We start from the raw sequence: 15408 nt of genomic DNA, 5'->3' as shown, positions 1-15408 counted from the left end.
GGTTGAAATACTCTATATTTAATTTTTTACTCGATTTGTTTATAGCAATTCTTTCCCAAATTCGGTATTTTAGAGGTGGAGTTGCAGCCACTATACAGAGTGCGTCGCAGCTCACGGTGGAATAGCTGTTGTACATCGCTATCAAGCAGGCACGCTGTGTCTCCTTTAGCTTTCTCTCGAATCTTGCGAGATTGACTCTATGGGACCAAATTTCGCACCCATAAGTGACTATGGGTATTACTACTCCCTCATAAATGTTTCCCATCGGTTAGAGGTCATATGTACAACGGCAAAGCCTTCTTATGGCACCAAAGATAGTCTTAACCTTCGAGCAAGTGTAGTTCACGTGAGGTTGGAAGGTAAGTTTATCGTCTATGTGTATGCCGAGGTATTTAAAGGTCTTCGTTCTCTTTAGCTGTTTCCCATTGATTTTACATGCCGGGTTTCTTAATATTTTTGCTCCTAGGGTCATGTATTGGCTTTTTTCTATGGATAACTTCAGTTTGTTACTTTTTGCCCAGGTTTCTAGGATAAGTAGAGTTTTTTCCGCCAACATTTCCAGCTCTTTTCTGCTGTTTCCAGGGATAGTTACTGCGATGTCATCCGCGTATGCGATAATATCGCACCTATCCGGGAGTTCTTCTCTTAAAAGCGAATTGGTTAAGAGGTTCCACAAGGTTGGGCCAAGAACCGAACCCTGTGGGCACCCCTTCGTTGCTACTTTAGAGAATTTGAGGTGTTTGCTGGAGTATTCTATCACGCGGTTGGTAAAATAGTTTTTGACTAATTTTATTAGGTTGTTGGAGACCCTTAAATATTTTAGTTCTTTAATTACTGATGACCACCAGACGGAATCAAAAGCGCCTTTTATGTCTATAAAAACCACCATGGTGTATTTGCAATCGTTGTTAGTTAGTCTCAGCAGTTTAGTCATGGCATCAATCGTGCTTCTCCCTGGAGTAAACCCGTATTGCTTGGGGTGGTAGATCTGGCATTCCCCAGCCTCTTCTATAATTCTCTTTTTAATAAGTCTCTCATTACCTTTCCCAGCTCTGGAAGGAGAGTGATTGGTCGGAATGCTTCAGCGTTCGCTGGGTCTTTACGCTTATCCTTTAGAATAGCGTGTAGCTTCCCAAGTTTCCAGGTGTTCGGAAAGTATGAGAGGGCTATACAATCATTAATGATATTGGTTAGCTCTCCTGAGATAGGCTGACACAGTTTTCTTATTACAGTACCCGGAATCTGGTCGTGGCCGGGGGCTTTGCCATCTCTTATCAGGTAGATGGCTTCACTGACTTCCTCGTCTGAGAAGAGCCTTGCGGCGCTTTTCTCAAGCGGTTCATTGTACATTCTCCTGGTAGACTCGTGGTAACAATTATCTGATTGATCTTCGTCAGGTAGAAGTGGTTTTTGCTCTGCTTTGGTCGATTTCGCTTTCCCTTTACTAGGCTTTTGTGGAATGACTACCGCAGAAGTCTTTCATCCTCCGCTGTCTATTGAGCTAGTAGTAGAGTTGTTAGTACTAGATTAGTTTCAAGATTAGATTAGACTCAATACTACTACTAACTAGTTAGTACTAGTTAGTAGTAGTATTGAGTAGTACTAGATTCCGTAGTTGACAGTTGTTTGTTCTAATAACCCTAACCAGCATAGATCCATGAGGTAATAATTGGAATGGTTTCCCGTTTCCTCCCTCTACAGTATTTTTGCTGAGACACTATCACTCAAATGGTCGCCCCACAGTTGTCAGATGCCTTTGCAGACGACTCACTGAGGAACAGCGGCTAAGTAGTCTTTTTTTCCTTGCTCTTACCCTTTCACCTATCTAGCCTGGGTGACCCTAGCAGCATTTATCACTGTTACCGCCAGTACAGCTGTAGGGGTCATCAAGACTAGATCGCGCCAGCCCTTCCACAACGTCATGGTTTTATTCCTTGAGGAGATATTTGAAACATAAAATAGTCAATTGAAACCTTCCCCATACACATGAAACCGGTGAGATATGTGGATATGAACAAACTGAAATCGATAGATACAGTATGACATTCACATTTTTTCATGTGCATTCATGCACTGAAGTAATTAGAAAATTATAGAAATACAGAGATTTGCTGAGAAAAGGCATTGAAATGAAAAGCCTGACATCTCAACCTATCATAAAAATGCGTACATTTCCCGACATTTTTTTAGTAATTCTTCAGGCTGTGAGATCCATTCCTTTACATGCCTTTAACAATAATTTTTCCAATAGATATAATTTTTTCTCAGGAATTTAATTTTATATTTTTAGTCCTTTCAGGCTATAGCTATAGCTAGGCGTCATAATTATTTCGCCTTTGCTAAATGCCAAACACTTTCTCCAGCTTAGGTGTTTTATATTCAGGTTAAGCACTATTTTTTCCCTCTCATCTCTATGGAATGCCACCCTTATTCAGCCAATTACTCACACTAGATTTTCTTTTTAAATTTCCATTGAAAAAAATGTAAACTAATTTTTAAGCTTTCCTTATTTTTCCTCTCAATGTATTGTGTTTAATATGGTGAAAATTTGGTAAGATTAAGGACGAAAAAAATTATTTCTCAAACTAAACGTTTAATAATCCATTTAAATTTTTCTTGGACCAATAATTTCAGCGTAAAAAGGTGGATACCTTCTTCACCTATGAAGTTTTTACATTTCTAGGCTTTAAAAATCTAATTTATGCCTTTTATTTCCGCGCTTACGAATTTATACAATTGTACTAGTAGTTTTATATTCGTAATGTTTCATGAAAACTTTAAATAATTATTTACATAACATACCTGTATTATCTTTATTATGGCCCACATGAATCCATTACTCGATTTAATGTCGATCATGACATTCGCCAAATTTATAAATATATATATATATATATATAATATATTCTTTTATTTATGCAATATATATATATATATATATATAATATATTCTTTTATTTATGCAATATATATATATATATATATATAAGTATATATATATATATATATATATATATATATATATATATATATATATAAGTATGTATATATATATATATATATAATATATATATATTCTTTTATTTATTCAATATATATATATATATATATATTGCATAAATAAAAGAATAAAAAACCCTATTCAACGAGGAACTCAGTCTTAGATAGCATTTGATGTTGTAGCATTTGTAGATTTATGGTGTGCCCACGGTAGTTGTTAAATTAAACAACTTGCTAGTATACTTGCAAAAAACTTCATCAGTAAAGAAAAATGTTGCAACTAGCAGAGATTTTGTACGTCCTAGCAGTTAAATAAACCATTGAAGTAATTTTTAGTCAAAAAACGTCCGAACCCATCTGAAGAGCTCATTGGCGGCATATTATTTCACCAGAAAAAGTATAGAAAAATGCTCCAAAATACAAACAAACATATTCATTGTTCCGAAAAATATCCTAGTCAGAATACTCAAGGAACTGACTAAAATTTTATTAACTTATTTTAAAAGCGGTTTTTATAACTCGGTCGGAGGACCTACAATGCTTCGCCACTGGAAGCCAACTCGTATCACACCCATTTTGGCAACCCAACGACGGATTTAGGGATAACCCCACTATTTACTGCCAATTTTAATAAAAATAAATATTTTGCAATCTTTGGACAAAATCTTAGGACATATCATCGTTAGTAATATAATGGCCTTTCTGGAAAGCAGGGATATATTTTTCCGTAACTAACATGGGTTCAGGTAAAACAGATCAAGCGAATGATGTTTCAGCCGAATTGTTCTTATTTTGAAACCAAAGGAAGGGAATAGCTAAGTAATTATATTACTTCAATTTTTTATTTCTTAATGTCCTTGAAGTCCTCGACCACATACTGCACAAAAAAAGTTAAAACAATTAAGTCAATATAGTAGTAATGAGAAAATAGTTAATTGGTTTAGATACTTGTTATTTAACCGTAAACAAAATTATTCTTCCAGGCCGACCGACAGGTGAACCAGTCAGCAGACGAAACTTCAGGAGTGCCGCAGGGAAACATATTATAGGGCTTGGATTATTTACGGGGTACACTATGATTACAGAGAAAAAAGGAATTTGTCAGATTTCGTGATACTAACAATTTACCCCAGATATCGGGATGGTGTAAAGAATAGGGGTTAGAAATTATACGTGTATCAAAAATGCATACCACTGAAGTATTTTCGAATAAAAGGAAAGTAAAAGCATAAAACCTATTAAGGGATAAACACGTCATATTATTATTTGTGTCAGTTTTAAAGAAGTTTTTAGAAAGCGGTTTGTAGGAATGTAATGAAAAAGTAAAAGAGAGGTGTGACTAAGCTTCAATAGGGCCACTAAATTTGGAATGCTCAGCAAGTATGGGATTCATACGAAAACTGATCAATCAATTAATTGGATTGGGGTCACAGAACATCCCAGTTTTTTTTTAAATCACTACGAGAAGAGAGTAAGCGTTATAGGTAGGTTGAAGAAATTAAGTTGGGAGGCTATTGATTCTCAAAAAGAAAAGGCAAAACTAAGTTTCTTATAATGATGCAGAATATCTGTGTTTTTTACGACGAAAAGGTAATTAATATGGTACCAAATCATATTATTAGATTCGACCAAAAGAGCTAAATGAGAGAGGTAGATATCGTCACCGATGAATAAAATCACTCGTTTTTCCCTCGGACGATAAGCAATTATAAAAATGCCTATCCGAAGCGCCCGAAAACAATAATTGAATATTATAATTTCATGAATCGTCAAATATAAAAATTATTGGATGATGTATATAGTTATACACAAGTACGTGTAAGTATGAATGCGTGTGTGTTTTGACGAGTGTTTTTTGCATGAGCTAATACGAGACAAATGTTTAACTAATATTTCTGCATATATGGCTATGGATTGGGTGCTCGCCCATCCATATGCCCTAGCGACGGCTTGCTGGATACATTTAATAGATTCGGACGGTATTATGACTAAAAAAATTGAATTTGAATAAAAAAGCAACTTTTTAGTAAATGAAACATATGAATAGAGAGCATTGATAGACTATCATCTGGAATATGTCCCATATTTCTTTTTATGCTCGGCCGCTGAAGCAATAGCACCCTCTGTCAGGAGATATATCAATCTTATATCAAAGTCAAGATCACCCCAGAGTTCAAATTTATCTTCTCTATGCTGACTCGTAAAAATACTTCCTTAATATAGTGAAAAAAGGGATTTTTCTATTTTCCTGCATAGAGTACAAAATTTGTTTGATTATCTTCAATGAAAAATATTTCAAGTAAATTTCCCTTGAAGCTTATTATGAAGAGACATATCAATAACAATATCGTATAAAACTCCTTTCAAATCTTATTCTTTGAAGTACGCGGGCAGGTATATAACTAATTCTCCAAACTGGATAGATCGAAGCAACTGACTAAATTTTATTTCACTTTCCTTCAAAATAACCTTTGTATCAGACATTTATCTCATATCTTTACAAGTTCTTGCTAGCCGGCAGCAAAGAAGTCTTTCGTTTGTTGTCGCAGCAAACGAGTAACCTCTTGGACTACGGTATCATCATTTTCAAAACGCCGGCCACACTAATGATATTCAAGGAGCTCAAGCTGATGAAAATCACTGGAGGCCAATTCGGGACTCTACGGTTGATGTTCCAAGAGTTCCCAATGAAATGTTGATAACAGCTCCTCCGTTTGTCTTGCAGACCTTTGCGGCTTATTTATTGTCTTACCCTCCGGGAGTTTCCCCCAGTCCATTACTTTCGTGAACCATGAGCGTTCTAAAGGATATTTTCGGTATTTATAACATATATTCCTCTCTTTTTAATCCAAGACAGTATTGATGAAAGAAAAAAGTTATAAGTAATGGGAAATTATTTAGAAATATTGATTTCAGTTATATTCTTCCAGACCTGCGGGCAAGACCGACCGCCCGCGAGCCGAACACGGTACCATAAGAGTGCGAGTAAGTTATCGGCACAGAACCAATTAATGTGATGCGATTACTTAAAATCATTTTTTTCTTAACAGGGATTCGTTATATCAGTTATACTACAGTAATAATCAGATAATGAAGCCTACGCACCTGCATGAAAAAATTGTATCGCCTAAGCGCATCAGAGAAATTTGAAAGTGACGACTTAGAAAGAAGATTATGAAGGAAGCCACGGAACTGGTAGAAGGCCGGGCGCTCCAAGACTATGAAGACCGCACTCTATTCAATCGATCGTGATGATTATTGTAATATCTTGTTTTAGTGATCTCCAGGTGATAATGCTCATAAAAACCTTTGAGCCAGGTTTTTTTGGAGTGTTATTGTTATAAATTCAAGATTACTATTTGCATTTTCTTAAATACGTGAAAGCTTTTCTTAAACAACCCGCAGGATGAGATCTTCTACAGTGAGGAGGGCCTAAAATCAATTTCTTAGCGGGAATTCAGGGTAGACTTTTCGTTTATTTCTCTGCTAAAATTATAATTTGATAATTTTTCAATAAAAAATAATCAATTAAAGGACAGAAAATTTATTTCAGGATATTATTTAGGATTAACTTAAAAATATCCTTTTATATTAACACGCAAACGATGCATGTAATCTTGATGAAATTCGATGAAATAATCCTTCTGCAGAAAATTGCAATGCTGGACCCCTACTGGCATAATAATCTTAAGCCAGTAGGGGCCCAGTCCACAAAAGGTATTTTGGGTAAAATATTGCTAATTCTTAAGGTAATAAAGATAAATAATTACCTTAAGAATTAGGCATGCTAGTACTTGAAATTTGATAAAGGGTATATCGACTTGGATGTCTAACACTTCCTTGAAAAATATTGAAATTCATTTTTATTCTTATTCATTTCTGATTACACATTGATTTCTCAAAAAAAACGTAGGGATCAAGAAATAAACTCTACAAATTATCCTTGAACGTGGATTTGAATTGGTTCAAAAGAAGAAATCTATGATTGGAAAACGGGATGCATATTGCAAGAAGAGATATACGGCCACTACAGACCGATACATAGTGTTGATTTATGGGTGCGAATGTTTTCCTGGCTGCCATCCAGCTTTGACGAATCTAATTCTTCGGTTTCTGGATATCAGAATTTTTTGATTGGTTAGATATTTTCCATTGGGTGAGGTACAGGTGAATTTCTTTGTTACCCAAGGTCCAGTATGTCAAAATGCTTGTGTTTTAGAGCCAGTGCAAAAGTGCAGCAGGCTCGTCCGAGCAAAAATGCCACTGAAATATCATAGGTCACCATGATGTACGATGGACTGACCCTGGAATGAGTGACATATAGATTTCTCTGTTTTTAATTTCTGCAAGCAAAGAGCATGGATGTATATTATTCTTTTATACTATTCTTATTTTATATCCGGAATGTCAGATTTATTCTTGAGTATTAATTTAAAATCTAAGAAAGGCAAATATTGAAATGTTGTTGACGAGATTCTTTACGCAAACATTTTGTTTTCTAAAAATTAATAGTACTTTTATCTTCTAAACAATACTTTATTTATTCTTGTCAGGATCAAATTCTATATTGTGAGTTCGTAACCGGCTAATCCTAAGTAGAAATAGTTGCAATTCATTTTGTGGTGACCATTGTAAGGTAATACAGCCAGCATATGGTTGCCTCTCCTCCCATTAAAAATACAAAATCCCTTTCGTCTCTTTTTAAACATTAATTTATTTCTTTTATAATTTCTCACCTTAATAAAAAAGAGCTTATTGCCTCATTAATTCTATCTCATTTGGTGATTTCATGGTGTTCTGCGTACAAACAAAAGCTATCTAGTAGCCCCTAATATCAATGTTGCTCTTGAAACAAATAATGATTACTTATCTTAACCCAAAAAAGATAGAACGCAGCAAGCAATAATTCACGTGAAATATTTCCTGTGGTGTGTTTATGATGCGGATTTATCGTGAGTGGAATTTCATTATGAACGTCATAAGTTTGCATGAAAAGTAGGTTATGAATGGCCCCTAAAAATTATTACACGTCGCTTAAGCATCTCCCGGACTGAAATCCTGTTTACCCAGCATTACTTCCTTCTTCATATCATCTACCGAACTGGAAGCCTAATCTCTTTGATTTTCTTCTTCGCCTACCCGACATTATCCTTACCAATATAACCTATACAATCAAAATGCCTCTAATATATCCTCCATTCACATTTTCCCAGTATATAAAAATATACCTAGCTTCTCTTTGATTTTTCGGCCTCGTAATGGCCAGATTTCCGAATAATATGGCAATCATTAAAGCTGGTTAAAAGCACAACGGAACGTAGACGCAGCGTTTGTTTCTCAGTTCCAAGGCATTTGACTTCGGCGGTTCGGTGATTTAAGTAAGTGATGATGCCGCTTTAAGAGCATCATTAATGAAAGCAATACGGAGCATCAACCTCAATTCCTTCTTCTATACTATTATGATGGACTCAGCATTACGTAATTACTTTGGAGAGAAATCGTAATTAACAATTTTGATTTCCATTGTACTATTTTTATTCACACTACCCAGGTCTCAACACTCTATGTCGTCTTCAAGTGAAAACTACATACATGTTGGCAAATATATACCCTTTATAATGAGAGGAAAGAGGTGGAGGGGTTGGGGCTGAAGGTGGGGATTTGTTAGTTGGGTAAAGTAGCCAAAGAGATTGTACACAAGAGCCAAGTGGGGGAGGTTGACTGAAAGGGAAGCACTGGATTCCATGATTTCAGCTCTACATTTTGAAAATGGTATGAGGTATGAACCTTGCCCCTCAGCTCCCATTATCGATGAAAATCGCAGAAAATCTAATTTCAGATTATTAAATTGGCTTGAGAAAAGGAAATAATGGTTGTAAACAAGTGGTGGCGGATTCCATTTGCAAAATTGTTGGCCATCGCCTCCAGTAAACATTTCAAAGGGATAGATTTGTCCAACCATAAAGAAATTATAAAGCTCCAAAAAAGAGATTCAATAATCACCAAATCAGATAAAGGGGGATTCCATTGTGATTACAACTCGACTAGAATATCAAGACAAATGCCAAGATTTCATTAGTGTAAAAAAGTAATAAACTTTGCAAAAAGAGATATATTAATCATAAAATCAAAATAATTAATTTGATTAGATGATTAAAATATAATAGTTATTTCCTGCAACGCTAAAAATGGTGTAATATCTCTCCTAAAATAAATAATTAAATTGTGAAAAGATTTTATAATATAATATATAATTAAATATATGCACATAAAATTTAATATAATAATATACCCAAGCCTTTCAGAAGGAAACTAGATCCGTGATTAACAACTCCAATGGGCTGTTCAATACGTGGGAGAAAAAACAGTTTGTATTAATGAATCCATTTCCACTGCGATTACACGGATTAATTAAAACCCATAAAGAGGGTATGCCAATACGCTCGGTGGTCTCCTGCATATCTTCTCCATCCAACAAATTGGCCTCGAACCTTGACTTCTTTATCAGGGAATATACTTCTTTCTTATTCCAAAGAAACTGCGGGAGATGCCGCAACAGTAACTTTTAACGGATTCATCCGCTAATGTGCATTTCAATGCAACAATTTCAGAGTGTAAAAATCATTCGCCTTGACTGGGATACGAACCCAGATCCCTCAATATCCGGTCGAGTGCTTTAGCCACTTAAGCTACCGAGGCGTCCTCTTAAACTCTGAAATTTTGGGGCTTTTAAAGGAACAAGGTGTTGTGACAAAATACCGTACATACAATGTCACAGGCATTCGTAGTCGTGCGCGACGCGCCACAGTCCACGAGGTTAAAGCCAACTTTAAACACTTATGGTGTTTATACTTTGACAAATTCCAAAGAAACTAAGCACTTGACCGGATATTGAGGGATCTGGGTTTGAATCTCAGTAAAGGCGAATGATTTTTACACTCGATTTGTTGCATTGAAATACTTCTTTCTTCTTTGAGGCACAGTGTGAAAAACTCAATAGACCTGTCAGAGAAATTTAAAAGAACTTCATTGCCCCTTAATGGGAAACTTATTTAATTTGATTTGACAAATTTATTCACAAGTGTACCAAAAATAGAATCCTTAAATCAAACGCCTGATCTCTTGAAAGATAAAAAAGTTATCCCCGTGTTAATAGAAGGAATTTATTCACTATCTAAACTTGGTCTTGACCAGGATTACTTCCATTTCACTAAAATTTCAACAAGAAAGAAGGGGGCCTTGCAGTGGGGTCATATTTGCCACCTTTGCTGGCAGAAATATTTATGAATGACGTGTAGAAAAAATTACTTACTTCAAAAAACGGCCTCGCTATAATCGTATTCCCCCGATAAAGGTATATCGACGACAAGCGGCGCTGCTGGACCGGTACCCAAAAGACAAAAGTCATTTTTTAGATACATTTACTCCCATAACAAGAGACTATAATTAAAAACGAAACTTGGAACGACCACCAAATAAACTTCTTGAATGTTAGAATTAACTCAATTGATGGGAAATACGAATTATCTATATTTCGGAAGGACACCTGCGCAGACGACGTTATCCCAGCCGACTCTTTTCCCCCCTTCTCACAGAAACCGACTGCTATTTATTCAAATATCAATATACTAATAAACATACCACTGCAGAAAAGCAGCTATCAAAAACTAAGAGTGATTAAACCCATAGCAACAAGGAAAAGCTACAAACCATAGCTGGTAGGCAACATTTTACGCAAATTCCTCCGTAAAAAGACGTTATCGAAAATTTCGTCCCTTCAGCTTAAAGAAAAATCAAGGAATTGGTGCTGAAATCCATTCATGAAGGACACAAACGCCGCGTCACCGAAAATTCAAAGAAACATTGCATATTTTGCATTTACCACCCTTAGATTCAGGAAAACTCGCTAATGTGAGACCCAATTAGGATTATTCATGCATGACTTCCTTTTATCAAGTGAATGTAGTATGCATATGGATGCGATATTTTTGGATTTTCAAAATGCATTTAATATGGTTTCCCATGGTAACCTTATTCATAAATTAAAGTACGCAGGTATTAACAAGGGCCAAAAAAATTGGATTGAAAACTCTATATCCGAGCGAGAAAAGAGGGTAGTCCTTGATGGCGCTAGTTCTGATAGCATACGAGTGACATCGGGGGTACCTCAAGGAAGTGCAATCGAGCCATTGCTTTTCTTGATTTTTGTTAGCGATTTGAACGGCGAAGTGAAAACAAAGATTAGGATGATCACGGACGGCACGGTGATTTATCGGGAGATATCTTGAGATGAGGGCCGTTCAATTCTAGCGCAGGGTTTAGATTGCATAACTAAATGATGTTCCAAATGGGGATTGTCTGTAAACCTTAATAAATGCTCGATGGTAAATTTATTTAAAAGATTAACGGGATTTGTTTACAAACTAGCTGGAGATGACGTAGAAGTAGTTGATACGGTAAGATACCTAGGTGTTACAATCACTAAATACTTTACTTGGGGGACCCACAGGCATAAAATCTGCGGGTGAGCAATTAGAAACTTGAAAGTAATTAGACGTATTGTTGGAAAGCGATATTCCATGGTGAAGGAACGTTGTTAACACGCTCTTGTGAGACCTCATTTAGAATATTCATACAATCAATGGGATCCGATTGAAAAAGGCCTCATTCGGGATATTGAGAAGGTTTAACGCCGGGCAGCCGGTTTCGTTATAAACTGTTATGATAAAACGAAAACCGTCCCTGAAATGCTGATGTATTTTGGGTGGAATCAATAGAAAAAAACGAGTCAATGCTAGTTTGAAATTACTAGACAAATTCAGATCCACATGTTTTTGCACCGAGGTCTAGCAAATTGTTCGCACTTCAGCGTGCATTGGTCGATTGGATCATGAATATAAAATTCGGAAAATAGATGCCGGAACTAGGACTCTTTCATCCGGCAGACATAAAGGGATAGCAACTGTAAGGTCATAACAGCAAAAAATCTACTTGCCACCCTCACCGTCTAAGGAATAATTAGTTCTTCTCAATTTCATGCACTTTCACTAACCTCGTGTTTTTTGTAGTCAAAATCCTTCCCGTATGACTGCATTAGAATTCCATTAATAATGTAGTGCTCCTTACAGTATTGCTTGCTCTGCTTTGCCGGTTTTTAAGTTTACCCACTCCATCCCTCGTCTCTCTCTGTGAGGGGACCCTCCCACTACCTGCAGTGTTGGGTCACATTCCTTACTTGTGTCCTTGGGGAGGAGACCGTCGTATGTTGCATGCCCATTGGTTGTGGAATTTCACCTTCTTACTTCTCAAATTCCAGATTTTACGTTGATGGATACACTTTTAACCATATTCTAAGGCGAATTTGTTTATTAGTAGATAGTATATGTAATCCCAAGCGTATAAATTGAAAGGGTTTTTGCATGAATGCATACGTCACTGTGGGCGTGGGTTTGCATGAATGTGTTGATTTTTCATGTAGTTTTGTTCTCTTTACGGGTGGTGACCTAATAACCCCCGCCACATGGCCTTACGGTGGCTTGCGTGGTATTATGTAGATGTAGATGAAGAAATTTCAAAATATCACAAAAGTCAGCGGCGTCAGTTATTCTGTTGCCTGTGCGTGGAGACGGTGGCGTGGCAGTGTTGTAGTGGAGTTTTTGTGAGGTTAGAGTTTCACATTCGAACTTAGTATGGATCTGCTGTGAAATATTTGAAAATATTTTTTTAAAATATCGGATGACTCTGGCATTATTGACGTTTTATTTTGGGCAACATACCTATTAATGAACTCGATGTTTTCATCAGCAATCAAAGTTTCACCTGAACCCGTCGAATTATTATTTTACTCAGAATAATCTTTAACCTGCTTTCTCTCGGAGAGATCAAATGGTGAAATAAAAGAAATAGAAGGCTCTAAGAAATCACATTTCTTCTCATTCTATCCCGAAAAGAAAACATCTGATATTGGACTCTATAACCACAGAAAACGAGAAGATTTAGAAAAAACACTCGAATCTAATTTTTGGAACCACCTTGTACTTCCTTGAAAAATTCTTTTCTCTCTAATCAGCCATAACTACTGTTTTTTTTTAGTCTATAATCAAATTTGTCATTCTATTTTCAGGTGCGGGAGGTGCTATTTTCGATGGAACAGTGCAGACTCCACTTGTTCGAGCTGATTCCGGCAATGATTTGAGGTAAATTCCCAATGGATTGAAATATTGTTTCGTTAGTATAAAATATAGCACGAATATATAAAATATAATTAAACTAATGCTCATAACCTTAATTAAAATCTGTTCCGTATCCTTTTATCTTTCGATTTATATGTTTATTGTTTATTTTTTGATTGATTCTATGCCGTTGGTTTGGACTTTGCTTTCAGATTGGAGTCACCTACGAGGTCCCTTGAGGTTAAAGGGCCATTAGGGGTAGCAATCGAATCACGAGCCGGTGATATCAGCGCATCTTGTCTCTCTGACATGCTGCTTAAGTCAATAGATGGGACAGTAAGTTATTAACTCTGTAAAAACTTTTATTGTCAATTTGTGGCCATTAAGATTTTCGCTCTTGCTTAATTAATACGCTGGTTTAACGATGAAATTATTATTTAAAAATCTCGATGATAAGAATAAGATTTTCTGATGAGATTGAGCTCCAATGTTTAATGCCACCTGAACTTGTAGAGAATACCATATGCACGATTTGACGGATGAAATAATAAAAATATTTTCCTTAAACAAAAAATTTTATTGGTCTTTATTTTAAGAATTTACAGATATCTTAAAAAATAAAGTAAAAATATGCCAAAAGTTGTTGAAGCGTTGACAAAAATTAATTTTGCAATGTAAACTTATCTCTGGGTGAGATTTCATATAATATAAAATTATTCTTCCAAAATTGGACTATGTAATAAAAAATAGGGCACGGGAATTTTTTTAAATATTACAGATTAAAGGGTTTAATTTAAATGCGTTCTTGGATTATACATTTTATGTATACCGCTCCCGCTGATTGACATTCGTTTGTTTCACCACTAGATACGTCTTGACTCAGCAAGTGTGATGCTGCCGAAGTTAAAGTTGGTCAATTTACCACCTCTGCCGACGCGAAGAAAACCGTCGCCCCGCGAATCGGATATTCATGCTCACCGAAGAGGTTTCGAGGTTTTTCAACTTTGCGTCTGCGGAACCGGGAAACTGTTCGTGGCTCCGCCAATGGGTGAATGTATCGCAGACGGAGAAGTGTGCAGGTGATCCATCATCCATCTGCCAACAACATCTCATCTGCTGGCCTGGGGATTTTACTTTTCGATCTGAGTATTAGTTGACGATCGAGAAAATGGCTATTTCGAGGGTACGAGTGAAAGGCAATCGTTGTCCAATTCATCGTAAGCAACCAATGGCCCAATCATCGAATCATCGCTGCCACGTCATTACGTTAAATATATCGCAGTTCTTGCGCGGATTTTGTTTTCAATTGTATTTTTTAAATACTCCACGGACGAAAGAACAATGTTTGGGGAGTTGCTGGTAAAACCATATGCTTCTGTCGAGGGCCTTTTTTATAAAATACGAGTAGTTTAATTTTGATATCGTTCTGTTTTTAAGTGTGAGTTGTAAATAGTAATAAAAAAATAGCGCTTTGTGAGAAAAATCATCAAGTTTATTCTAATCAGGGATCTATAACGATTAACAGCAATCCTTGGCAAATTGAAACCAGCGGCTGGGTGATATCAAGTGAATCCGAATGAACTGTGGGAAAGCTTTCCGGTGAGTCAGTCCCCTGGAAGGTAGCCTTTTTGACCTGAATTTACTCTCCCTTTCCCTCAATGTGCTTTAGGTGTGCTTGACAAGTGACCACTATCAACATAGTAACTCATTTAACATGAAGTCTACTCAATGGACTCTTTCAGCTTTGGCTTCAGAGTTCCCTGAGTGTGACACAGTTATCCTTGGTGCTGCGTGTGTTTTGGTGAACTATAAACCGGATTTTGTGTTCCGACGTTGGCGCTTTTTTTTTAAGTGTGTGTTGACGACTCTTGAAAATTAACGTGCATCGGCGGAAGTGTATTTTGTATTAGAAGCCTTCTCAGCCTCCTTTAAATAATTGTTTAACTGCGAGGGGGGGGGGTTACGAGCAATTAGTATACGACGGAAATTTCTTCTAATCTTTTGAAGGACGATATTTGTGTCTAAATTAAGATACAGATGAGCAAATAAGGAATGGTATTTGTGTTAGCCATGTTCTGAAATCATTTTCAAGACAATTAAATGCGAATAAATATGGCTAATTTTATCTGTTGAAATGGTGTTTGAGGTTATTTTATTTTGTATCTACGTTATTTATATAAACTAAGATATTACCTAGTGAATGCATAGTGTGGATTAAGTATTTTCTTTAGCAACA

General features: G+C 36.2%; 1 protein-coding gene across 5 annotated transcripts in view; it reads left to right on the top strand.

The window, feature by feature from the left end:
* Positions 1-14655, top strand: part of LOC139697653 (delta-sarcoglycan-like) — a 400626-nt gene extending 385971 nt beyond the window's left edge. For all 5 annotated transcript variants that reach the window (XM_071596450.1, XM_071596454.1, XM_071596451.1 and 2 more), the window contains 3 exons: positions 13124-13196; positions 13385-13508; positions 14040-14655. In XM_071596450.1, coding sequence (XP_071452551.1) covers positions 13124-13196; positions 13385-13508; positions 14040-14255 — 413 coding nt within the window. In that variant the 3' untranslated portion in view covers positions 14256-14655. The remainder of the gene's footprint in view (positions 1-13123; positions 13197-13384; positions 13509-14039) is intronic.
* Positions 14656-15408: the final 753 nt, after the last annotated feature.

The sequence above is a fragment of the Hetaerina americana genome, unplaced genomic scaffold (assembly GCF_022747635.1).
Source record: "Hetaerina americana unplaced genomic scaffold, ioHetAmer1.1.p SCAF_8, whole genome shotgun sequence".
Classification (NCBI taxonomy): Eukaryota; Metazoa; Arthropoda; class Insecta; order Odonata; family Calopterygidae; genus Hetaerina; species Hetaerina americana.
This window is presented reverse-complemented; position numbering and strand designations above follow the sequence as displayed.